Source organism: Octopus sinensis, linkage group LG15 (assembly GCF_006345805.1).
Source record: "Octopus sinensis linkage group LG15, ASM634580v1, whole genome shotgun sequence".
Classification (NCBI taxonomy): domain Eukaryota; kingdom Metazoa; phylum Mollusca; class Cephalopoda; order Octopoda; family Octopodidae; genus Octopus; species Octopus sinensis.
In genome coordinates, this window is record NC_043011.1 from 54,888,078 (window position 1) to 54,916,076 (window position 27,999).

Sequence of the window (27,999 nt, forward strand, 5' to 3'; positions counted from 1 at the left end):
CGGATGGTTTTCTTAAGTGCCACCAGCACTGGTACCACAAAAATACAAATTCCATTGATGTTCATCGATTTTGATTTGATATCAAGATTAAAGGCAAAAACATCTGTCTCACAACTGGTTCAGAGCAGGAAAATTCCTGTTATGAGAAAGCTTCCTGAGTTATATAGAAACCAATCTTTTGTATGACAGAACAGGTTTATGAATCAATCCCTGATTAGATAACACAATGACAATAGCATAAATGGGGCTGGCATTAAGAGATTAAGGTAAGACATCTAGTTTCTTCTGGTTTTCTGATTGGTATTAATGTTGTATATCAGCAACATTGTCATCGTGGTTACCGCCACCACCACCACCACCACCAATGCCACCACCACCACCATCGTCAGCGGCATCATCATCATTGTCAACATCAGCATCATCATCATGGTTATCGTTATCATCATCATTATTTTGATGTCCACTTTAACCATGCTTGCTTGGGTTGGATGGAGTTTATTGAAGGGGATTTTCCACATACATACATACACACACACATACATACATACACACACACACACATACATACATACACACACACACACACACACATACATACATACATACATACATACACACACACACATACATACATACATACATACATACATACACACACACATACATACATACATACATACATACATACATACATACATGCATGCATGCATGCATACATACATACATACATACATACATACATACATACATACATACATACATACATACACACACACATACATACATACATACATACATACATACATACATACATACATACACACACACACATACATACATACTTGGGTTCCTTCACTCCCAGTGGTTCAAATGTTAGTTAACCTATAACTGGATCCCTAACAGGTGCTGCTATTCCAGGTCAGAGCAGGCTTGGGAACAACAGTGGTTAAGGGGTGGTTCCATAATCCTCAAAAACCTGGAACTCCCATCTCGGGGCTCCACTATTGGATGCCATGTCCAGTAAGTTGACCGTCATCGATTCACTGTTTTGTTTTCTCAATAAAATAGTTTTTTTAATTATTAATGGTGAGAAACTATGGATATATTTTCTTGGTAAACTTCCCTCATGGTGAACTTTCTTCACAGTGAATTGATAGAGTTTATAATTACCTGTAATCACTGTAATTAAAGTCATATCCAGAACAAACATCCATCCATCCATTCATCCATTCATCATTCAGTCATCCCTCCCTCCCTCCTTCCATCCATTCAGTCATCCCTCTCTCCATCCTTCCATCTATTCATTCAGCCATTCATCCCTCCCTCCCTCCATCTATCTGTCCATTCAGCCATTCATCCATCCATTCAGTCATCCCTCCCTCCCTTCATCCCTCCCTTCATCCATCCCTCTCTCCCTCCCTCCTTCCATTCATCCGTGATGGCTGTCCACTTGTGACTGAGGAAGACTGTCACTGACCATTGCCCACATCAAAACGCCAACGCTTCTTGTGCATGAGGTTACTGCACCTGCAGTTGGCCTCACCTGCGTTTGCACCCATAGCTTCCATGCTCACCACAGAGCTCTCCTACTCGACCAAGCATCAGAAAGTCACCTCATTGACAATTGCACAACCTAAAATCTTAGGCCCAATAAGGCTTGCATAACACCATACAGACCTTCTTCACACTACTGACAGGATCTAGAAACAAGCCAAAGCAAGATATACAGTCCCAATAGGAGTTGTAAGCTCAGGAATATGGGAATATCATGAACTCTAGCACAAGCAAAAGATCCCCAAAATGTTCAATACCTTTCCCTGAATGTCTGGTTTTATATTAGATTGACTTCTAGAGACATGCTTTAACAAGAGCTGAGGGGTGCCTCACTCGCAGAGGTCTTGTAGCACACTGAACACCATCCCAGAATTTCTGAGGGCCTGTGCTTTTGCTGGGTAGTTTTCGACCTACAATAGATTTATCCATTCTTTTGATACCTTGTGTTTTTTAGTCCTGCTAATTTCCAAACAGCCCTCCTCATCAGGCAAACCTAGAAGAGGAGTTGGTTTAGTCACCAATGACCTAACCATGTAATAGGTTGTACTGAATTCCATGTTACCAGTAGCATACATACCTACATACATACGATGGGCTTCCTCACAGTTTTGCCAACAATCTCATCCACAAGACATAGGTCAGCCTTGGGCTACAGTCGGGAAAAAAAACTTACATGCAGTGGGACTGAACCTGAAACCATGTTGTTGGTAATTAAACTTCTTAACCACACAGCCAGGCCTGCACCTATGTTCTGATATATTAGTTTTTAAGCCTTTAGCATTAAAACCAACCATATCCAGCCCAAATATTATATCTATTTTATGTACAGACTGGTCAGATCCAGCCTCTTACACCTACCCTACAATGTCATACTAAGAATAAACAAGCACATTATCGAAATCTCAACACAAGAAAATCCATGTGGGAGTGGCTGTGTGGTAAGTAGCTTGCTTACCAACCACATGGTTCTGGGTTCAGTCTCACTGTGTGGCACCTTGAGTGTCTTCTACTATAGCCTCAGGCCAACCAAATCCTTGTGAGTGGATTAGGTAGATGGAAACTGAAAGAAGCCTGTCGTGTATATATATATATATATATATATATATATATATACATACATACATCTCCAGTGTGGAACCCCTACCATGTCAAGAATATCAGTTTGTTGGAAGCTTTTGTCCAAAGACATGCTACCAGACGATTATCAGCAGCACATTAAAACTTCAACATGTAGCTGCTGATCTGGCAGAAACCCACTGATTATCCATTATATTCCCAACAACTTTGGCCACCTTTTTTTAAATTAAATATTTCTAACACCTGTGGACATGATTACAAAATCAAAAAAAAAACAGGGCAACACTCACGACCTTCAGAAACATATTTTTAATACTCAGAATTATGAAAACATGGAATAAACTACCCACATCAGTTGTTAGCTGTCAACCCCACAAAACTTCGGTGCTCACCGAAATTCACGGACCCTAACCTTAACCCCTTAAAGCTAAAACCAGTACATACGCACGAACGATGTCATAAATAACAGTGACAAACGAAAAATCACCGCCGATAGTTGTTGTTTGACAAACAATGGCAGTAATTTTATTCAGCTGAATACACGTCATTGATTGGTTGAAATTACCGAAATACGACAACTTTAACAAGAAATAACTTCCAAAATACAGAATTTTCTCAACAACGCTAAGAGCAAAAGATGTTTTATGTGACACATTCTACAAGTATACGAAGTTTTGAAAGTGTTTAGTTACAAAAAATTATTTTTTAAATCTGTCGGTCAAAAGGTCCAAATTCACCAACACCAATCCTGATGTACCTATGGTCCCTTTCCTCTTTAGGGCCCTTTTACTATTCATTTATCTGTCTTTTTGTGTCTTATCCAGGGTTTTACGCATTTACTTTTGGCTATCTTTGATGTCTTTCTTAACTTACCGTTGCTTTCTGTCCTCTCTTTTATTCTTTTCAAACTATTTGTAGGTTATCTGATCACAATACAGAATAAGCCCACTATTGTATGTTACTATAAAACAACTCTTTCAATGACAGCGAGAGGAACACTTTATTCCGAGACTAGCAGTATCACCCGGCGTTGCTCGGGTTTGTTTCGACCCCTCAGAATTGGAATTTTTGAAAAGATTTTGCATTATGTAGCTTGTTATTCTCTTTAAGTGAACATTTTTCTGGTTGAAATACACCGAAAAATGGCGACACAGCAGTAAAAAAAATCGTAAAAAATAGGGATTTTCATAATAAAAATGCATCTTTTTGATGTAAATAATTTTTGGTTTTAACATGATCCAATTTGAATTTTATTTTCTATGGAATGAAGAGCAATCCTTCTTCTATCATAACTCTCAATTTTGGTCAACTTGCGCCGCAGGGTCTTGGAGGAGATAGTGTTAGTTGAAGGCTTACCAAGCCTGCCATACACAGACAACTTCAGCTTTATATAGAGAGAGAGATTTGAAAGAACATCATAATTTGTAGAACGGGATTAATTTGATGGTGGGTTGCATAAGTATGTTGATGTGACTTTGAGGAAGATGAAAATGTTTTCTCATTTAATTTTCTAAACAGCAAGAAATTTGTCAGGAAAAAAAAAGTTTTAGAGAGTTGTTTCCCTTAGAACGGTAAAGTTGCATAAAAGCTGGAAGCTGCCGGGTTTTGCCTTAGAATGCTTTGCTCGAAATTAATATTGATTCGTTTCGACATCGCAGGGAAAACTCATGTTGCAGCATCCATGACTTAACTTATTTAAAACGGCTTCAAACTCTGGATTAAAACAGATTTTACTCTTAGTTAATCGGGAACTTATTCCTTTATTTCTTGCTGTACACAGTGGACAAATATGTTAAATATTTGTAACATTATAACTGGAATTAACAATAAAATAATATAATGCAGATATTCCTAACCCCATGGGGTAACATTTTCGTGTTAACACCCGCACGATTTTCACTATGGAAAAAAAAAACGGATTTTTTGACGTGGAATCAAGTACCCTGACCTAATATGCTGCAAATCCCTTATTTTGGTCCGGAAAAGAGGGGTCGAAAGGGGAAATCCCCGCCCCGTCTCAGAATCATTGGAATTTTTTTTTTTTACTTTGAATGAATTCCTGTGACATCCTAATATGTTACAAAACCCTTTTGTGTGTATATATACACACAAACACACATGCGTTTGTATTTATGTTTATTCCACACCACCATTTGACAACCGGTGCTGATTTGTTTATGTCCCCCGTAACCTAGCGGTTTGATGAGGGAAACCAACAGAATAGCTACTAGGCTTTACTAAAATAAATTCTGGAGTTAATCTGTTCGGTTAAAATCTTTCAAAGTGGTACCCCAGGATGGCCGCAATTCAATGCCTGAGACAAGAAAAAGATTTTTAAAATAATAGATATTTGTTTTGGGTCGTCAGCCGAACAAGGAAGGTAGTTCGTCTGAAGACCTTCCTGTGTTAAGTGGTTAACAAACCCCGTGTATGGACCCGGCTTCTCAGAAGACGGCAATGTGATGGAGGCTGTCCCTGCTCACCATGTGAAACATCAACTCTGTGCAAGTCGACCACTTTACAGAGAAGGAAGGGAACAGAGGGCTGTCAAGGTCTGTAACACATTCCCTCAACAGTATCTTCCTGTAATTTACACAACCAGCTCTAAAAAGCTGCGTAAATTTTGTCCATAGTTACACAAATGAACCACAGTAAACCACGCTGTATTATTTAGTATATTCTCTCCTGTTTGTTTACATAAAACTTTTCTTTCCCGCCTCATCGATCTTGTTTTTAGGTTGTTTTTTCTGTAAATAAGCGATTCAGTGGCAATAATGGTTTTCTACATATATATTTCTTTACTACCCACAAGGGGCTAAACATAGAGAGGACCGGACAAACAAGGACAGACAAACGGATTAAGTCGATTACATCGACCCCAGTGCGTAACTGGTACTTTACTTATCGACCCCGAAAGGATGAAAGGCAAAGTCGACCTCGGCGGGATTTGAACTCAGAACGTAACGGCAGACGAAATACGGCTACGCATTTCGCCCGGCGTGCTAACTGTGATTTTCTACATAAAAAAGAATTATAGATTTCACGTTATTTGAGTATTTATTTACACAGGTAGCTGTTCCCGATTATTTTCTAAGTCTAAATCATATTTCGTCATTTATTATTTTATAATTTGTATACTTTCTAGATATGGGTTGGCATCGGATAAAACGTCCCGAGTTATGTCTTCTAGTTTTTTACGTTCCAAGTTCGAATCCCGCCCTAGTTAACTTTGACTTTCTTCTCTCCAGGGTCGATAAAATAAAGTACCACTCAAATACTGCATCACAAATTTCAGGTCCTTCGACCTGTGTTAGAAATAATTAAGGATGTTTGGCTGAGCGTCGGACAAAATGCCTCGTAGTATTGTTCCTAATTCAAATCCCGCCGATGTCAACTTTTGCTTTCATTCTTCCCTAATCAATAAAGTAAAGTACCAATGAAGTACTGAAGTTCATGGAATCGGTTAATCGTCCTCCCTTCAAATTTACTGGTTTTGTACCCAAATCAGAAACCATTATTTTTTTATTGGAGTTTTCGAATTTAAATTCCCTTTTGGTTTCCTTGTTGCAAACCATTGGTGCCTATTTGGCAGAAGCGTCAGGGCATTTTTGTTCTGGCTTTTTGAGTTTTGAGTTCAATTCCTGTCTTGGTCAAACTTTATTATTTATCGTTCCAGGTTTGATAAATAAAATTCATGTCTAGGGTGAGTAAGGATGCCTTATGGGGCATTCCTTCGATATTGATCTATTGATCTACAGAGTGTAGGTGTGAGGAGGCGACGTCATTTACCATCATTTTCAGCCCCCTTTGTGTCATGAGAAAAAGTTGTGTGGGTGAATAACATCATGTACCAATAACGAAGGATTGCTCCTTATGGTATTTGTTCATGCTTTTTGTGTTTCTGAGCTCAAATCCTTCCATGGCCTACTTGAGTGATTAAAGAAACTCATTTGATAAATACTATATTGAGCTTTCTGTAATGTATCGGTAGTTCTTTGTCATATAAATGTTTCTTGTTGAAATACTTATCATTTTACATCCTAAATCTTCTTCTTTGTCAATTATTTACCTCATGACACTAACCCTGTTTCTGCTAAACGACTGATGTGTCTGTTGTTTCAATTCCTAAAGGCATACACCGTGAGTTCTGAATCCAAGTACCTGATGATATACGGAGTACCTGTGAACCGAGGGCCTGATCTTGCTCCCCTCTTTAGTGTCCATGGCAAAATCGATGAGCTGCGTGGACTTGCGGAATACTCAAAGAAAGAAGATTTCACTGAAGTGTTCCTTCTCAAGTACAAACACATCCAGTCTGCTCGGTGAGAATGATCATGCTTTATTTCAACTCATACCATTCTTTCCAACAGAGTTCCATTTTAAAGAAGATCTGCTTTTATTGGCTCCAACTCTGTCTCCTTTTCCTCCCCAATTTTGTCTTTTCTTTTACTTGTTTCAGTTATTAGACTGCAGCCATGCTTTGGCCCTGCTTTGAATTTTAGACAAGCGAATCAATCCGGTGCTTATTTGTTTTTTGTAAAAGCCCAGTACTTATTCTATCAACTTCTTTTGCTGAACTGCTAAGTTATGGTGATGTAAACACACCAACATTGGTTGTCAAGCATTGGGATGGGGAGAGCAAACAAAGACACACACACACACATATAGTAAGAGGAGGGATATGAATATCCAGGCAGATAACGCGTTACTCTATGTAAAGTGCCAAGGCTGGTTTCTTCTGTTGGACAATTATTATGAATAAACTAAGCACAAAGTTTGAATGTTCAAATTCTTCTACTTTCTTTATTATCAGTATACACACACGCACACACACATACATATGTATATATATATATATATATATATATATTATATATATATATATACATACATATACACACACAATGAGTTTCTTTCAGTTTCCGTATACCATATCTGCTTGACACTTGCTCAAAGTGTCATGTAGTGGGGACGGAACCCGGAACCATGTGGTTGGGAAACAAGCTTCTTACCACACAGCCAGAATACTCTAATCCTTTATCACAATCATCTCTATGTATTTAGAACGTATCTATAGACTTTAGCCAACGCTATATATTACAACAAATATAAAACATTACACACACACACACACACACACAATATGTTCATAGAGAGAAAAAGAAGGAACAGCTACTGCATATTCAACTCTGAAGTTTCTTTGGCAGCTGTGTACCTTCCTTAACAATCTACTACACCTGCCTGCCTCTCTCTTTCTCTCTCTCTCTCTCTCTCTCTCTACTTCCACAGATACTTCTCTACAATGTACCTCTCTAACCCCACCTCAGGCACCTCTCTACCTTCACTACAAGTACGTTTCTCCTACCTTGCATCTACCTGTCTACTTGTACTCCGAGTACCTCTATTCCTACCACATGTACCTGTCTATTTCTTATTTCTTTATTGCCCGCAAAGGGATAAAACATAGCAGGGACAAACAAGGACAGACACAAGGATTACATCGACCCCAGTGCGTAACTGGTACGTAATTTATCGACCCCGAAAGGATGAAAGGCAAAGTCTACCTCGGCGGAATTTGAACTCATAACGTAGCGGCAGATGAAATACTTCTAAGCATTTCACCTAGCGTGCTAATGTTTCTGCCAGCTCGCTGCCTTACCTGTCTATTTCTATTACATGTACATTACTATGTCTACCACAGGTATCCCTCCACCCGTATTACTTGTGCCGCTGTACCTCAGCTTAGGATGTCTTTTATAGACATATATTTATAGGAACAGATTTTATAATCCCAGGTCAAAGAATGACCCAAAGTATTCCAGATTTATTTCAAGCAGTAAATGTAGGAATGTGGAGGCGCAATGGCCCAGTGGTTAGGGCAGCAGACTCACGGTCGGAGGATCGCGGTTTCGATTCCCAGACCGGGCGTTGTGTGTGTTTATTGAGCGAAATCACCTAAAGCTCTACAAGGCTCCGGCTGGGGGTGGTGGCGACCCCTGATGTACTCTTTCGCCCCAACTTTCTCTCACTCTTTCTTCCTGTTTCTTGAGTAACGCTGCGATGGACTGGCGTCCCGTCCAGCTGGGGGGGGACACATATGCCACAGAAACCGGGAAACCAGACCTATGAACCTGGCTAGGCTTGAAAAGGGCACATAAATAAATAAACTGTAGGAATACATTATCCCATCTTTATTTTAGCCACTGCTCGCCATGATGTGGTGAACTGAGACAGGCAGAGTTATGCACCTTGCTTTATTATTGTACACGATTTCTCCAACTTACATGCTCAACTGTGGGGTAGGAGTAAAGCTTGTTTGTCTGTCAAGGAGATAGAGTGCGACAAGCAAGGTTATCTACCTTGTTCCAGAAAGTGAGAGAAAGAGAGAGGGAAGCTACGTTAACGCTACAGAGGAAAATTTGATCTCGGCAGCCAACTTACTGTCTGTCTTAAGTGTAAGTAGAATGGTTCAAATGTATCCAAGAAAACAGAGACAGGAGAGAGGAGAACAAACAGGGTCTGCTGATGCTCAGGCAAAATGGGAGAAGTAGTAATATTGGGGCTGAATTTACTCAGCAGCATCTGCAAAGAAATATACTTTTTTACTCGTTTCAGTCATTTGGCTGCGGCCATGCTGGGGCACCGCCTTTAGTCAAGCAAATCGACCCCAGGACTTATTCTTTGTAAACCTAGTACTTATTCTATCGGTCTCTTTTGCCGAACCGCTAAGTTATGGAGACGCAAACACATCAGCATCGGTTGTCAAGTGATGTTGGGGGGACAAACACTGACACACAACCATATACACACACATATATATATATATATATATATATATGACAGGCTTCTTTCAGTTTCTGTCTACCAAATCCACTCACAAGGCTTTGGTTACCACACAGCCATTTTCGGGATTAAGTAAAAAGATAACAAATGGAAAATAACATACCTGTATGTATTTATTTATTTATATATATATATATTTATAAATAAGGATAATATCGATATTTAAAGATCAATCGACGTGGTTGATGGCAGTACCGCCTGATTGGCACTCATGCTAGTGGAACGTTAAAAGCACATCTGAGCGTGATCATTGCCAGGGCCATGGATTGGCTCCCGCGCCAGTAACACATAAAAAGCACAATTTGAACGTGATCGTTGCCTTACCAGCACATGTGCCAGTGACATGTGAAAAACAACATTCGAGCATGGTTGTTGCCAGTGCCGCCTGACTGGCTCCCATGCAGGTAGCACATAAAAACAGCTTTTGAGCGTGGTTGCTGCCAGAACCGCCTGACTGACCCTCGTGCCTGTGGCACGTAAAAGCACCAACTACACCCTCAGAGGTGTTGGCATTAGGAAGGGCATCCAGCTGTAGAAGCTTTGCCAGATTAGATTGAGCCTGGTGCAGCCTCTGGTTCACCAGTCCTCAGTCAAACCGTCCAACCCATACCAGCATGGAAAGCGGGCGTTAAACAATGATGATGATATATATATATCATCATCATCATTGTTTAACGCCCGCTTATATATAATTAAAAAAACGTGTAGTAAATAAACATGCAAACATATACGGAAAACACAGAAGGTCAAATACTGCTGAGGTCAGAGTTGTTTTTCGTTCTTTCAGTGTCAATAAAAATAAAGTACCAGTCATATAATGTGGTTGATGGTATTGACTATCCCCTTCCCCCAAATTTCAGAATCCCTTGTGCCTATATTAGAGGCAGTTACTTCTAACTGGGTTTATCTTTATCTTTCAGTTATGCCAAGCGGAAGATGGATGATTTGTCCTTTTTTGGTGGTTTCCTTCATGTGTGTTATGGCCCTGAGCATGAAACTGTGGCTGAGACACGGCAAAAGCTACAAGACAGGCGGAGAATTATTGCATTGAAAACTAAGAAATCTGGTGAGTTTTCTTTTTGTTGTTCTTCAAACTTTGATAAAAAGTATTTTCTGATCAGAGCCTCAAGATTCTGTAAGAGAAGAGAAAAGGGCTTGAAGCAGGACAGTGAAGTCCTCAATTGCTTGTGTCTGTGGGACAAACAGTCTGCTTCACAACAGAATATGAAGAAGGGCCCCTGAACATGGAAAGAAAACTTCTCTATTGTGTCTTTTTTTATTTACATGTTTATGTCTCTGTAATGTATAGAGAGTGGAGGCGCATGGCTTAGTGGTTAGGGTGTCAGCACCATGATCGTAAGATTGTGGTTTCGATTCCTGGACAGGGCGAAGCGTTGTGTTCTGGAGCAAAACACTTCATTTCACGTTGCTCCAGTCCACTCAACTGGCAAAAATGAGTAACACTGCGATCAACTGGTGTCCCGTCCAGCTGGGGAACACATACGCCATAGAAGCCTGGAAGCTGGGCCCATGAGCCTGGCTAGGCTTTAAAAGGGCACATTTTTTATTTAGTATATAGAGAAAGCCTTTGAATTGGGGAAGTTGTCTTCTCTATTGTTGTTGTCTGTTATAAACTGTTTAAATGGAGAAGATCTTTGAGCACAGCAAGACAACATCTCTATTGCTGGTGTCTATAATAAAGTGTTGGCTTCACTTTTACAGACTCAAGTCATGAGAAGGAGAAAGTGGAGGCACATGGCCTAGTGGTTAGAGCAGCGGACTCGCAATCAAGGGATCGCGGGTTCAAATCTCAGACCGGGTGAAACACCTAAGCTCCACACGGCTCCAGCAGAAGGTAATGGCAAACTTCTGCTGACTTTTTCGCCACAACTTTCTCTCATTCTTTCCTCTAGAATCTTGCAGCTCACCTGCGATGGACTGGCGTCCCATCCAGGTGGGGAACCTACACGTCAAGGAAACCAGGAAACCGGCCCTTATGAGCCAGACATAGCTCGAGAAGGAACAAACAGAGACGATGGCCTTGAAAGAGAAGAGAACTCTGTTTGGAAAGTCATCATCTCCATCGTCTGTGTCCACAATGGGACCCACTGAATCCCCAAATTTTGCTTTGATTTATTTCACTGATGAGCATCGAAACTGAAATGGCATAAATACTGGTCTTTGAGCTTTATGCCATCACACACCTATAGTCCAGGTATGTCTGTAATAAAAACACATCTCGACTTCACACCATCACAGTGAGACCTTCTCTCATTCTGATGTCCATGATAAATACATCTAGACCATGTATCACCACATTGGTTAATGGTGGGAGAAATGCCGTTTTTCAGGTTTGGTGCAGAGTGTGAAGGATTGCTGGGTGACACAAGGCTCATTATATAAATCTGCTGAATTATTGTGAATTGTTAGTAACACTAACAGGAGTGGGTGTGTGGTAAGTAGCTTGCTTACCAACCACATGGTTCTTGGTTCAGTCCCACAGCGTGGCACCTTGGGCAAGTGTCTTCTACCATAGCCTCGGGCCGAGCAAAGCCTTGTGGGTGGATTTGGTAAACGGAAACTGAAAGAAGCCCTTCGCATATGTGTTTGTGTGTCTGTGTTTGTCCCCCCAACATCGCTTGACAACCGATGCTGGTGTGTTTTACGTCCCCGTAACTTAGCGGTTCGGCAAAAGAGACCAATAGAATAAGTCTTGGGGTCGGTTTGCTCGACTGGAGGTGGTGCTCCAGCATGACCGCAGTCAAATGACTGAAACAAGTATAAGAGTAAACATTTATTTAAATACTGTGTATATGAAATTATGTATTGTCATCATCATCATTTAACGTTAGACTCGTGTTTGCAAACAATGGTGGTTTCTCTGACTTGAAAATTCTTAAAAGTTTTGGTTGAAAATTTATTTTTACTGCTATTCGCTGGTGCCTCTGGGGAAAATAAGTTGACGAAAATACAGCTTGGGTCATAACGAATGTCCTAAAATTGGAGCAACATACATGCTAATTTGTAGACGTGCATAAATTACATTCACATACACACAAACACATCCCACCTTTTATATATATATATATATACACACACATATACATATGAACATATATATATATATATATATATATATACGTACACACCACACACACACACACACACACACATATATATATATATATATTTACAAACAATATACAATGCTTCAAATGAATTATAATACTCTCACGTATATATATATATATATATATTTATATATGGATGATTATTTATTTGCAGAAGAGGAAACAAGTAAGAAGAGCGTGAAAGGAAACTCTGTTGTGAGGAGTGCAGGTGTGGCGAAGTCACCAAAAGAGGCCCCTTCACAATTGCAGCAGCAACATGCAGGATCCACAACCAACACCTTGGACACACCTTCAATACCATTGCCATGTTTTAATGTCCCACCTCCAACTTTGTCCTTACCACCTCCACCACCACCACCATCATCATCAACACATCTTCCACCACCTCCATCACTATCACCAATGTTGTCAATACTTCCACCACCACCATTAACCAATGACAGTTTGATCAATTCCTACAACAACCCCCGTCCCTTGGCCCGTATGCCACTGTCTCTCCATTCTAAGACAGCTACGGCACCAGAGAAGCTGTGGCTGGAGCCTCCACCACAATATTGTAGCTCTGCTCAAAGTAACAGCCACAAGTCTTCCAGTGCTGCCAGTTTTGCCAGGGTTCCTTCAGCTCAAGCTATTTTCCCACCGAACTTCGATGCTAGAATCCATGTCAACACAGATTTGGTGAAATTACTTCCACGACAAGCCAAAGTGAAGTTAATGTCAGATATAAAGAAACCTCAGGCTGAAGTCAAACACCTGAAAAAATCAACAGGTAAGTGGTTCAAGAGAATAGCTTTCTTTCTTTAATTTGATTTTCAGTATTTTTACTATGAGCAAGGCAGTGAGCTGGGAGCATTGCTGGGCAAAATTCTTCGTGGCATTTTGTCCATCTTTATGTTCTGAGTTCAAATTCCGCCAAGGTTGACTTTGCCCTTCATCCTTTTTGGAGGTTGATAAAACAAGCACCAGTCGAGCACTGGGGTTGATGTTATTGACTTAGCCCTCCCCCTTCTCTGAAATTGCTGGCCTTGTGCCAAAATTTGAAACTAAGGTACTGAACTGGCAGAATCATTAGCACGCTGGGTGAAATGCTTAGTGGTATTCCGCCTGTCTTTGTGTTCTGAGTTCAAATTCCGCTGAGGTCATCCTTGCCTTTCATCCTTTTAGAGGTTGATAAAATTAGTACCAGTTGATCACCGCTGTCGATGTGACCCTTGGCTTATGTCTCCCCTAGATTTACTGGCTTTGTGCAAAAATTTGAAATCAATATTCTTACTGTGAAATGTGTAAGTTGGTACATTTGTTAGAGTTGTGACCATCCCATATTTTTCCTACAATGAAAGGAACCCAGAACCACATTATGAAATTGCTGGTGTGTAGAACTGTCTATATTTTGTTTGTGAAGGTCAATGTGTACAACAGCCTGCACCATGTTAAACCGAGATGATATCTTGTATGAATACCAGCCTATACTCTGTGGTATCCGAGATGAACAATAGCCTGTATTCTAATGGCTGGTATGATAAACAGTTTATACTTTGTGATAGCTGGTGCGAACAACATTCTGTATTGTGTGATGGCTAATATGATCAATAGTCTGTACCCTGTAATATCTGCTGTGAAGGCGGTTAGCTGGCAGAATTGTTAGCACGCTGGGCATAATGCTTAGTGGTATTTCATCTGCTGTTACATTCTGTGTTCAAAATTCTGCCGAGGTCGACTTTGCCTTTCAACCTTTCGGGGTCGATAAATTAAGTACCAGTTACGCACTGGGGTCGATGTAATCGACTGAAACCCTTTGTTTGTCCTTGTTTGTTCCCTCTATGTTTAATTCCCTGTGGGCAATAAAGAAATAAATGTCTGGTGTGAACATAGTTAACTCTTTAGTATTTAAACAGGTCATATTCAGCCCAAATATCCTACCTGTTTTTTTATTCTAATTAGCCAGATCTGGCCTCTCACACCATCCCTACAATATCCGTCTAAAAATAAACAGTAACTTCTTCAAAATCTCAAAGCTACAAGATGATGCTAGATTAATTTAAAACGTGAATTAATAAGCATTTCATTGGACAAAGTAATGTGAAGAGTAAAGGGTTAATTTCCACACGAACAGATATTCATTACTGACTGGTCGTAGATATCTTTCTGTTGTAAATCATGCCATGTGACTACATGAAACTAACTAATTTTTCATTTCCATTCAGCCCCAAGTAACTCCACATCCACCAGTAAAATTAGCAAGGACAAACCTGACCTCGTTATTCGAGAGTTCAAACCCTCAACATGTCCCAAGTTTGTCCCTCGGCAAGCTGTGTCTCGCAAGACAAACAAGAAGCTCGTAGAGAAGGACAACCTAAACAAGGCCATTCGGTCGAGTGCTTTAATACTGGGCGATATTCAGGGACCTGACAGGCCACCCCATTTGACGCCTGTTAACAAGGAAATTCAAAAGTCAATAGAAGATACGAGGAAGGAAATCAGAAAACGTGTTCTGCAGGTAAACCAACTTTTCCCATTATTTATCTTCCTTGTTTTATAAACTGTTCGGCATGCATCAGTGATTCACTTGGGAGAAGGCATGAATGTCTCTACATCACTAAATATTTAAGATTGTATATAGGCGCAGGAGTTGTTGTGTGGTAAGAAGCTTGCTTCCCAACCTCATGGCTCTGGGTTCAGTCCCACTGCGTGGTACCTTGGAAAAGTGTCTTTGGCTATAGCCTCAAGCCAGCCAAAGCCTTGAGTGGATTTGTTAGACGGAAACTGAAAGAAGCCTGTCTCATATGTATGTATGTATGTATGTTCCAAACTTTTGGCCAAGTAATAATAAATTGCAAATTAAATTAACTTTGGACATTTAATATAAAAATTCTAAGTTAATATAAAAATTAAATTAAATTAACTTTGGACATTTAATATAAAAATTCTAAGTTAATATAAAAATTAAATTAAATTAACTTTGGACATTTAATATAAAAATTCTAAGTTAATATAAAAATTCTAAATTCTAAGACCGATTATTATTATTATTACATTTGACGGATATTTAATCATCATCATTATCGTTTAACATCCGCTTTCCATGCTAGCATGGGTTGGATGGTTCAACTGGGGTCTGGGAAGCCAGGAGGCTGCACTAGGCTCCAGTCTGATCTGGCAGTTTCTACAGCTGGATGCCTTTCCTAACACCAACCACTCTGAGAGTGTAGTGGGTGCTTTTTACGTGCCACTGGCACAGGGGCCAGAGGGGGCTGGCATCGACCAGGATCAGATTGTGCTTTTTACTTGCCACCGGCATGGGAGCCAGTCAAGGCGGTGCTGGCATCAGCCACGTTCAGATGTTGCTTTTTACGTGCCACCGGCAATAATAATAATAATAATAATAATAACAACAACATTGAAAAATACCTTAAGAATGAGAATCCAGGTTCGAAATTTCCCCAAGACACCTGATGAAGGTTGGAGGGTGTATCAGCTGAAACGTGTTAACAACAAACAAGATGAGGACAAATATCCATTAAATGTAAATAATGCAAAAAGTGTACATAATTCCTCATCTCTTAAATATAGAACTGTATTTCAGACCTGCGTTCCAAACTTTTGGCCACAACTGTATGTATGTATGAGGTGGGTACTGTAAAGTTCCTGGCTTTAAGGGTATTGTGAAAGGCCTGGTTGGAGGCCCAACCCTCCGTGTTCTTTTACAGGGTTTAGAAAAACTGAAGGACTGCTGCTATAAGTATCTGAATTTGAGAGGGGAATCATCATCATCATCATCGTTTAACGTCCGTTTTCCACGCTAGCACGGGTTGGACGGTTTGACCGGGGTCTGGGAAGCCAGGGGCTGCACCAGGCTCAGTCTGATCTGGCAGTGTTTCTACAGCTGGATGCCCTTCCTAACGCCAACCACTCCGCAAGTGTAGTGGGTGCTTTTTACGTGCCACCTGCACAGGTGCCAGGGGTGTCCGGCATCAGCCACGATCGGTTGGAGCTTTTAAAGTGCCACTGGCACGGAAACCAGCCAAGGCGGCGCTGGCAACGGCCACGTTCGGATGGTGCTTTTTATGTGCCACCGGCACCGGAATATGTTGAATAAAATCATAATTAACTGAACCTCCTGTATTTTCTGTTACCCAAAGCCAGGAACTTTTCAGCACTCCCTCATACATATGTATGTATGCATGTACATATGTATGTATGCATGTATATATGTATGTGTGTGTATGTATGTATGTATGCATGCATGAATGAGTATGGCAAGTGTGTGTGTGTGACAGAATTTGTATTTCCTCTCATTTTTATGTACGTTTAATGGTTGTAAATAATGGCTTTGCTCAAGGTGTATCTTGACTCATCTTGTATGATCCTTGTAAACAAAAGACGCATTCAAATGGCATCATTTGTCTCCAGTCTGTACCTTGCTTACAACCATATTGTGGTTGGCATCAGGAAGGGCATTCAGCCATAGGAAGCTCTGTTGCCATGTACTTTCATTTGACCCACGGGCACAGAAAAATAGACATTAAAATGATGATGATAATGACGACAATGGTGATGATGATGACTATGATGATGAGGAGGATGAAGACTATGATGATGATTATGATCATGAAGATGATGATGATGACTATAATGATGATTATAACAATGATGATGGTGGTGATGATGATGAGGAGGAGGAAGACTGATGATGATTATGATCATGAAGATGATGATGATGATAATGATGATGACAATGGTGATGATGAGGAGGATGAAGACTGATGATGATGATGATGACTATAATGATGATTATAACAATGATGATGATAGATGAGAAAGAGAATCATTATGATAGTGATGATAATGATGGTAATGATGATGAGTTTTATGTTGTTTATCTTGGGGGGGTCATCTTGCCAGCAAGAAACGCACACACTGAGAGAGACGGAACGAATGCCACAAGGTATTCCATTTGACGCTCCACCGATTCTGTCGCTTCACTGCCTTACCACTAGTCATTAATTCCAAGGGTATCATTAAAAATGTTTTTACAATCCTACAATAACAAACACACACACACAAATATACACATATCTATATATATGTACAATAACTGTGTGTATGTAGAAGGGTGATGGAATGTTTATGGAACAGCAAAACCTCTTCATACCACAATGCAGAGGGAGGGAAAGGAAATTCCATCCACTTCACAGACTATTTCAGTTATTTGGCACCTCACACTACCACCACCACAACCACTACCACCAGTACTGCCATCACCACCACCACCACTGCCAACACTACCACAACCACCACCACCATCACTACAGCCAACTCCACCACCACCACTACCACCAGCAGCATTATCATTTCCTCCACCTACAACCACAACCAGTAATATCACTGCCACCACCACCCCTATTACTACAACCACAACTCCAACCAGAGGGAGCCTATATGGGGTCGTTCAGTCTGCTAGAAATAGCAGCTGAATTTCCCTCAAATCAAAACTTTTCAAGTTAAAAAGAAAGTGAGGGAGAGGAGGCAGTGGAAATGTCAGACAATGGAGCTATGGATTCCCTGCACACAGGAAACCAAGATAGGATGGCCATGGCTGGAAGGTCTTTCATTATAGTCTCAGTCAATGTTTTCACCTGGGACTATCCAACAACAACAACTACCACTAGAACTGTTCCTATACATACACTACCACTAATAATTTCATTGTCACCGCTGCTACTACTACCACCTATACCACTACTAGTACTATTACCACATCACCACCATTACTACTACTACTACCACCATCACTGCTACACCACTACTGCCACCACTGCCACCATCACTGCTACACCACCACACCACTACCACCATACCACCATCACCACCACTACTACTACAACAACAACAACCACTTCTACAACTACAACCACACCATCACCACCATACCACCACTACTACTACTACAACAACAACAACAACCACTTCTACTACCACCACCACTTACCACCACCCAAGAACTTAATACAAATATTAGAATTATGATTGATGCAGTTGCTAAGACAGCCAACACCACCACTACCCTACTACAGCCTTTACCATAACTGTTGCAACCACCACCATTACTGCTACTACTACCACCACCACCAGCACAACAACAACCACTCCATTTACCACAACTACCACTGCTTTTACTTTTACCACCACCACCAGCATCATCCCAAACAACTGACCCTCACTCTACAGACCAACACCACAATCACCCCTACCAAATCTTTGGACATAGGTTAAAGGGTAAAGAACCCCTTTGTTATGAATGCCTATGGGATTGCAAGGTACAAGTCCAGCTAAGGTTGTTTATAAACTGTTGTGCGTTGTACCTCATACAACATACCCACACTACTGCACTGTACCCAGAGTGTAATGTGTGCTTTTATGTTCCACTGGCACAGGTGCCATTTGTATGACACCGGTATCTGCCACAACTGCAATTTTGCTTGGCTTGAGAGTCTTCTTCTCAAGCACGACATAATGCCAAAGGTCTTGGTCATTGCCTCCGTGAGGCCCAACACTTGAAAGGAGCTTGGCCACTTTGCCTCCATGAGGCCCGTTCGAAAGAAACTCAGCCACCTTGCCTCTGTGAGGCCCCAAATTCGAAAGGTACTTGGCCACTTTGCCTCCACGAAGCCCGACATTTGAAAGGAACTCAGCTGCCTTGCCTCCATGAGGCCCAACGCTCGAAAGGAGCTCAGTCACTTTGCCTCCATCAGGCCCAATGTTTGAAAAGTACTCAGCCACTTTGCCTCCACCAGGCCCAATGTTTGAAAAGTACTCAGCCACTTTGCCTCTGTGAGGCCTGATGTTCAAAAGTTGGGTTTTTTTTTGTTACGTGCCACCAGCACGGATGCATTTGGCTTGACAGGTCCTCCTCAGCAGAACACATTGCCAAAGGTCTTGGTCACTAGTCATTGCCTCTGTGAGGTTCAAAGTTCGAAGGTCATGCTTTACTGCTTCATCCCATGTCTTCCTGGGTCTACCTCTACCACAGGTTCCCTCCTCTTTTAATAATCTGTCCAACATTATCTTTTGCAGTTCTCTGATTCAAAACTGACAGTGGTTGCTCCCAAATCTCCCAAAACCAGCTGAAGATGGAAACTACTTTGCTGCAAGTGAATTTCAGGTGAGTTTTTGCAAGATGTTGGTTTGTGGGACCAAGTTTTGTTATAACCAGAAAATAATGGAGTGAGTTCGAACTGTATGTCTTCTGTGCTGAGTTCTATGATTATTATTGGTCTACTTGATGGGGGTTGATTAAGGATTGTAAAAGCCAGACCTAATGCAGTGTTATAGGCAGAACAGGAACCACTGACCCCTTGGCTGGATGCCTTATGCCCTCTCCATTAGGCCTCAAAAAAACAAAACATGGTACTAGACTTCTGATGATTTATTTTCCAACATAGTCCCCCCTCGATGGCTGAACACTTTCTCCAGCAGTGCTAAAGTGCCATTATCCCAGCTTAGAAGAATTCTTTTGTTTGAGACTCCAAGAAACTTCCTACAGCGTCTATGATGTCATTGTCACTGGCAAAATGGTGACCAGCCAGGGCTCTTTTCATTTTGGGAGAAAGATGAAAGTCAGAGGGGGCTAAGTCTGGTGAATAAGGCGGATGGGGAACAAGTTCGTATCCACAATCACGAATTGTTGCCATGGCAACCACTGAGGTGTGGGCTGGGGCATTGTCATAATGAAAAAGGACTCCTCTGGTGAGCATTCCCGGGTTTGTTGCATTCGTTGAAGCAAGATTGGATGTCATGTTATGTTGGACATTTGTAGAATAACCAAGCCTACTAGTGTTAAGTGATTGACAAATTATCTTGTGGAAATATCATGTGTATGGGGTTTTTTTTATCCTTTCACTGCAAAATTAAATTTCATGGTTATTCCAGTAATGATCTTAAATATCTACCAAAAAAACAGAATTTGGTATTTTCTGCAAGTCATGCTGCCTCAATAAACTTGACAAATTTCAGTAGAAAATAGTTTCAAATGTGACATTCCGCAGCAAAAGATAGACTGACATATAAAACTACTTTCTACAGTTAAGGGTAATTAAATCTTGAGTGGGTACGTCCCTACCTTTTGTTGTAAAAAGGCTAAAACAGCTTGCCATCACTATCATCATCATCATCATCATCATTGTTGTTGAACAGGAATTGTGCCAAATTTCGGCATTGAAAGCTACACCAATGCCAGAACGGGATGATACTGCATAGTTCCAAAGATCCCAGCAACGCCATCGCGCTTCAGGACCAGTTACTGCAACAGGCTGGGTTTCAGGGGCCCACAGCTTTTTAATATTCTCCCAAAGAGCCTGAGGAACCTGCACAAAGTAGATGTAGGGGTTTTTAAATCAAAGCTGGACCTCTTCCAGTCGAGAGTCCCAGATGAATCTACCTCGTGGCAGGAGGTGCAAATGAAGGTAGCTACATCAAACTCCATTCTTCACCAAATGCCACATATTAGAGGAGGCTCTTAGTAATAACAGTGTAGCACAAAACGGCAGTGCAGCAGCATGGCCACAGCTCTGAGCTGAGACTAGAGAGAGAATAAAAAAAGATCCCTTTTCCCATGCTTGTATGGGTTGGACAGTCCATCAGGAATGACATCCCAGAGGACTGTGCCAAGCCTCAATGTCTGCTTTGGTATGATTTCTGTGGCTGGATGCCTCTCTGCCACTCCTAATGCCCACCACTTAAGGGAGTGTACTGGATACTGTTTTCGTGGCACTGACACTAGTGAGGTCATTGAGTAACTCACAAAACAAGACCCCACTTAATTGTGTTCGTGTAGTATTGAATGAGGTGAAAGTATGATAGAGGGGTAGGAACAAGTGCCTTGCTGCAAAGGAGAATACATGCAATCATAATTGTTTATTATTTGGATTCAGTTGTGTGTGTGTGTGTAAAGATGCTGTATGTCAGTAAGACAGGTACTTGTATAATTATGTTAGCTCTCCAAGGTGGGTGGCCTGACAGAATTGTAGCATGTTGGGCAGAATTCTGTTGAGGTTGACATTGCCTTTCTGCCTTTCAGAGGCAATAAAATAAGTACCAGTTAAGATCTGGGGGCCAATGTAATCAGTTTGTCCCCTTCCCATCAAATTTACTGGACTTATATTAAACATTAGAAAGAATAAATGTGAATTGAAAAATTTTTATTTCTAAATCTCTGAACGAGAAACAGTCAATAACAGTTCTCTAAAGTAAAGATTATTTGCCAACATAATGTGGCAGTCCTGATTAGGACGAATGTTACTGTTATTTAGCCCCAGGAAACATCGTCTCCAGCTGGCTATCGACGTCCTTATATTTTTGAACAGTAATATTCGTCCTAACCAGGGCTGCCACATTATGTTGACAATAAATATATTTGTTCTGATAATGAAGTTTTTTCATGTATCAATAATGGAGTTGTTTTATCTTTTTCAGCTAATTGTAACATGCGAGCAGTTTCCCAGCCAGAAACTTTCAACTGGACCCCAGAATAAACCTGAAGGTTTGTCTATGTGAAAGAAGAGAACCCTTTTGAAAGTGCAGCATCAGCTCCTACCAGATTACAGGAACCTTTGTAAAAGGTGCAAATTACAACATTTCTGTTGTTGGGGGATTTCTGCATCTTTTGTGAAGGGCATCATTGAAGAACATCCTTGTAGGGGTTCTGCATTTCTTTGAAGTGTACAGTATTCTTTGTGAGGGTCCTGCTCCTTATAGTGGGAGTGGTGGTGTGTAAATTGGTTGAGCATCAGATAAAATGCCTTGTGTTATTTGTTCCAGCTCTCTGTGCTCTGAGTTCAAATCCTGCCAAGGTACCTTTACCTTTGATCCACTTAGGGGTGGCAGTAGAGGGTATGGGGTGGGGGTCAATAAATAAAGAACCAGTCCTGCACTGGGGGTCAATTTTTCTTCTGGGTCTTTCTTTCTTTCTCTCTCTTTTTTCTTTTTTTTTTACCATTTCCTTCCTGGAATAACTTTGACCACTGCTGTATTTCTCATCAGAGCATCTCTGGCTCCATCAGGATTTGTGAACCCAAGATGAGGCAAGTCAAGCTCTTTGTGAGAAAAAATACAGAATTTTAGATTGTTTCCGTCTAAACCTGCTGTCTGGTTTAACACTACTGCCACCATCATCATCATCATCACCATTACCAGCATCACTACCACTATGATTATCACCTCTACCACCACCATCACGTTCTCCATCTTGTCCTTGGATACCTTCATTAGGGAGAACTCTGTCACAAGAATGCTGACAACACTCCCAAGTTTCCATCCCACCCATGCATTTCTTGCAGATGTTTAGGCTGCGAATTGGTACCGAGTAGATTCGTCTACTACTTTTAGTGCAGTCATAGCTATGTGGTGAAGTTTTCTGTGCAACACTGTGGTTCTGGGTTCACTCCCAATATGTAGAACTTCCAGCAATTTGCTCGACTAAAGGCAGTGCTCCAGTATGGCCACACTGAAATGACTGAAACAAGTAAAAGAGAGGAAAAGGGTAAATAGTGACAAAAGTACGTTAACTATATAAATATCTTTTAGAGTTACTTCCCTTGCATCATATAATAAGGCCGTGACACTTTAAAACTTAAGTAATAGACGTGTTCATTATTTGCTTGTGTTTTAACAAATGAGCATTGACTAGCTTATAATTTACGTTTAATTACACCCCACAACTATATAAAGTAATGACATTATCTAGTTCTACCCTTTGAACTGAATCAGTTTTTTTTTGTTTTAGATAGTATATATGCGTGTGTGGGTATACAAACGTATATATATATGTATGTATATATTTATATATGTATATAAAATTAAATACAAAATGGGACAAGAACGCAAAACATCCGGACAACTAGGTGATACAGAAACCAAAAAAACAAGGAAGGGTCGTTTGAAGCCTTTTATCTTCAGTCAAGAACCAGATCATCCTCGCAATTTCAGCTGTTTAATCTTGAGATTACTCCAATCTGGCCAACCCAAAGGAAAACCTAAGCTAAGAGCATTAGATTCCTTGGAAAAAAGCATCGAATGTATATGAAACAAGGACGGAAAAACAGACGATTTTACACGAATATAAATACAAAAATATATATATAAAGTTAATCCAAACATGAAAACACACAACGCGAGGACGTGGAACAAATATAGTGTTATTGGACGCTCAGGAAAGGAAAGAAAGAAGGACATATATGTATGTCTCTTTCTTTCCTTTTATTATTAAAATAAAATAAAATTATTCAATTAAATAATTATTAATTATTTATTAAATTAATTAAATACATTCAGTTAAATAAATACATAAATAAATCAAAATAGATTCCCATATGTACTCATTATCATAAGTGCATGGAGATATGTCATAACAGAATTGTGTGAAAGCCTAGAAATGCTGGGACATTCCCAGAAAGAAGAGGCAAACTAACTCGCATCTTCTAAATCCAGCTGAACAATGGTACAATGACAAATCGCCTTCAATGGACATATATACGCAGCCATAAGGCGGCGAGCTTGTAGAGTCGTTAGCACGCCAGGCGAAATGCATAGCCGTATTTCGTCTGCCGTTACGTTCTGAGTTCAAATTCTGCCAAGGTCGACTTTGCCTTTCATCCTTTCAGGGTCAATAAATTAAGTACCAGTTACGCACTGGGGTCGATGTAATTGACTTAATCCGTTTGTCTGTCCTTGTTTGTCTCCTCTCTGTGTTTAGCCCCTCATGGGTAGTAAAGAAAAATATACACAGCCACCTTACATGTGCAGTTACTATGCACACATATATGCATGTGGTATGGACATGCAAAAAATAATCACTCATATTCTGTTACTAAAGAAACACGAATACCCATTAAATGAATGCAAATATCTTTGTATATATATGTCAAAATATATAAGTGTAAACATCTGCATATAAGCACACATTAACTCGCTTACCCACTCCCAGATCTCAGGAACTCTTTCACTTGAACAGTGAAGCATTGTCACTTTGTTATTGTGACTTGCTTCAAATCTGTGAGGAACATGCATACATACATACATAATACGTGGATGCGTGTGTGTGTGTGTGTAAATGTATCATCATCATCATCATCATCATCGTTTAACGTCCGTTCTCCATGCTAGCACCAGGCTCCAGTCTTATCTGGCAATGTTTCTACAGCTGGATGCCCTTCCTAACGCCAACCACTCCGTGAGTGTAGTGGGTGCTTTTTGCGTGCAACTGGCACAGGTGCCAGGGGAGGCTGGCAACGGCCACGATCGACTGGTGCTTTTTATGTGCCACTGGCACGGAAGCCAGTCAAGGTGGCGCTGGCATCGACCAAGTACAGATGGTGCTTTTTACATGCCACCAGCACAGGTGTCAGCAGAGGCTGGCAACAGTCACGATCGGTTGGTGGTTTTTACGAACCATGTATGTATGTATATATATATATATATGTGTGTGTGTGTGGAGAGAGAGAGAGAAAATTAAATAGGTATATACAATTGACAATCCAATAATTTATTTATATTATAACTAGCAGTATCGCCCGGCGTTGCTCGGGTTTGTAAGGGAAATAACTATAAAGCATTTTTAGAGTTATAGCAAAAAAATGCAATAAAAATGGAAAAAATATGATGGTAAATTTTTTTTTAAATCGTTGACTCATCGTAGACATTCTTAGAGAGTTACTTCCCTTATATTTAAAAAATATGCATTAAAATGGAAAAAAATTATGGTAAATTATTTTTAAAATCGTAGACTCATCGTAGACGCGCGCTAATACCCAGAAGGGCTCAATATGTATCACAACTATAAGATACCCGGTTTTGGTTAAACTGCACCGCAAAATGTGGGAGTAGTTAGGAATCTAAATCGGAGTAGACAGACACACAACCTTACTTTTATATATAAAGATATAACATAATATAGTATGAATATAATGTAACATAATCTCTATATATATAAAACTGAGAATGTGTGTCTGTCTGTCTGTCTGTGTGTTTCCCTAAAACTTGAGAACTACACAACCAATATCATTCAAATTTTACACATGCCCTACTTAGGGTCCATGTAGTTTCATGGGCAAAAAAAATGTTCAACTTCTTGCCTAGGGCAAGCCAATAGCAATATCATATCTTCTCCACTATTTCAGTATTACGTGTTAAAAGTGAAACAAAAATATTTCTCTATTTTTCTTTCATTTTAACAATAAAAATTAGAGATAATAATAACAATTGAATTATATGTAGTAAGTAATAATCAAAATCAAACTAAAGTATAAGATAATCGTAACATAACAAAAGTAAAAATAGCAATTGGTATAAAATTGCATCAATGACTTCAACTTGAATAAGTGGTTTCACATGAATGGGAATAAATTAAAAATAAAATTTAAGTGCAGAAATGGAATAGTCCAGATGGAGTTGTGCACATACCATTTACCATGGCTTTTTCATTAGATTATCTGCTAATTAGCTAGCATTAAGTATCTATATGAAGTTTGGCTGTATGTAATGTCTGTTTTCTCGAACAGCCGCTTCTACTGAGTACTGCTGTTGGTTTATTTCTTATACATAAAGGACTATAGCTTCAACTGCGTACTGCTTTTTGATTCACCGTAAGGTTTGTTGTTATTATTATTACTGTTTAACTATTGTTATCACGTTTGTTGGTTCCTCGTAAGGGAAACGTTGTTGTGTTGCATTTGTTAAATAATTGTAAACTGTAACCCTCCCCCCTTTGGGAGAAGGAGCTTTGGTTATTGTTTAAAAAATGAATTGTGTCCCTGTTTGGGGAAATTGACAATATTTTCACCGTTTATATGCAAGAATTTTTGTTAGAATGCCTTCGATAGAAGAAAGTCCAAAAATGAATTTCGCTGCAGCCGTCGGCGGGTGCGAACTCATTAAAATTAAAATGGAAGAAATACAAACCTATTTCGGATTGATCACCGACAAAGACGGTGAATCTGGGATAACACCACCAAACGAAATAAAAAATTAAATTAAAGAAAAGACTATTGTCTATAAAGTATACAATGTAGAGAAAAAAAAAAAGATTTGAATACCTGGAGGAAAGCACCATTGAAAAGTGTCTTGGTGCGACTATGAAAGATATCTAACCAGAGGCGGTAAATTCACCACAATAGAAGCAAGGTTCGAGTCAACAAATATCTCTATTATATGTAATTTTCTAGATGGTGTAATTTAATTGTTTATTTTGAATTGATAAAAGGTGTTTTTTTCTAATTTTTATATATATATATATATATATTATATTGTGTGAAATTTGATATAGTATTTCTAAATTGAATTTTTCCCTGTAAGTTAGGATTAATATTCCCTCAAATAATAATTATTATATATATATATATATATATATATATATATATATATATATACATGTGTGTATGTATGTATATATTTATTTGTATACGTGTTTGTTCGTTTTACTGCTTCAGCTGACATGGACATCTCATAAAGTCCACAATTGTTTTACATACAGCCACCTCACAATTATTAATTCACACACATGTTCATGTATATACACGCATACACAAACTTATATGCCCAAGCACACACATATACTTATACATACATACATATATACATACATACATACATACATGCATGCATACATACGCACATACATACATACATACATACATATATATACATGCATACATACATACATACATACATACATACATACATACATATACATGCATACATACATACATGCATACATACATACATACATACATACATACATACATACACACACACACACACACACACACACACATACATACATACATACATACATACATACATATATATACATGCATACATACATACATGCATACATACATACACACATACACACATGCATATATACATGTATCTGTATATGCGTTAGAGACAGTTTATTTGATTTTGTTATGGTTGTTTTCGATTTTTTTTCCATATTTTCTTTTCTTTTTTTTCTTTATCTTTTTTTGTTTCCCCAGACCTTGTCACAACGTCCGTCCATCACGTGTGAATAATACACAAACTATTGAACAGGCATGACATTCGAAGGTCATCTCTGAATATTCCCATAACCAAAGCAAATAACCTGTTCTTGTTTGACATTCCACGAGCCACTGTGACCACCACTGTCAACACTTGAATCAACGATGGAGCGTTTTGGGGTAGTCGCTCGATCTGCTAGAAACAGCAAGATCTTCTTCAATTCACATCCTACCGTGGTTAAAGAAGGACAGAGTTGGAATGTATTTTATCATAAGGTCGATATTTGACATTTTAGCGGGAACTTTTTTTTAAAACTTGTAACTATTTTCTTAAGCCCTTGAAAGTAAAAAAAAGGTTATTG

At 39.7% G+C, this 27,999-nt stretch overlaps 1 protein-coding gene across 1 annotated transcript; it reads left to right on the forward strand.

Annotated features, from left to right (window-relative positions):
- Positions 1 to 4,997: 4,997 nt before the first annotated feature.
- LOC115219802 (histone acetyltransferase p300-like) lies at positions 4,998 to 22,549 on the forward strand. Its single transcript, XM_029790074.2, has 7 exons — positions 4,998 to 5,183; positions 6,763 to 6,953; positions 10,395 to 10,540; positions 12,760 to 13,374; positions 14,810 to 15,102; positions 19,680 to 19,767; positions 22,077 to 22,549. Exons 1-6 carry the CDS (start codon positions 5,094 to 5,096, stop codon positions 19,731 to 19,733), a joined length of 1,389 nt encoding a protein of 462 aa, XP_029645934.1. The 5' UTR covers positions 4,998 to 5,093; the 3' UTR covers positions 19,734 to 19,767; positions 22,077 to 22,549.
- The last annotated feature ends 5,450 nt before the right edge of the window (positions 22,550 to 27,999 follow it).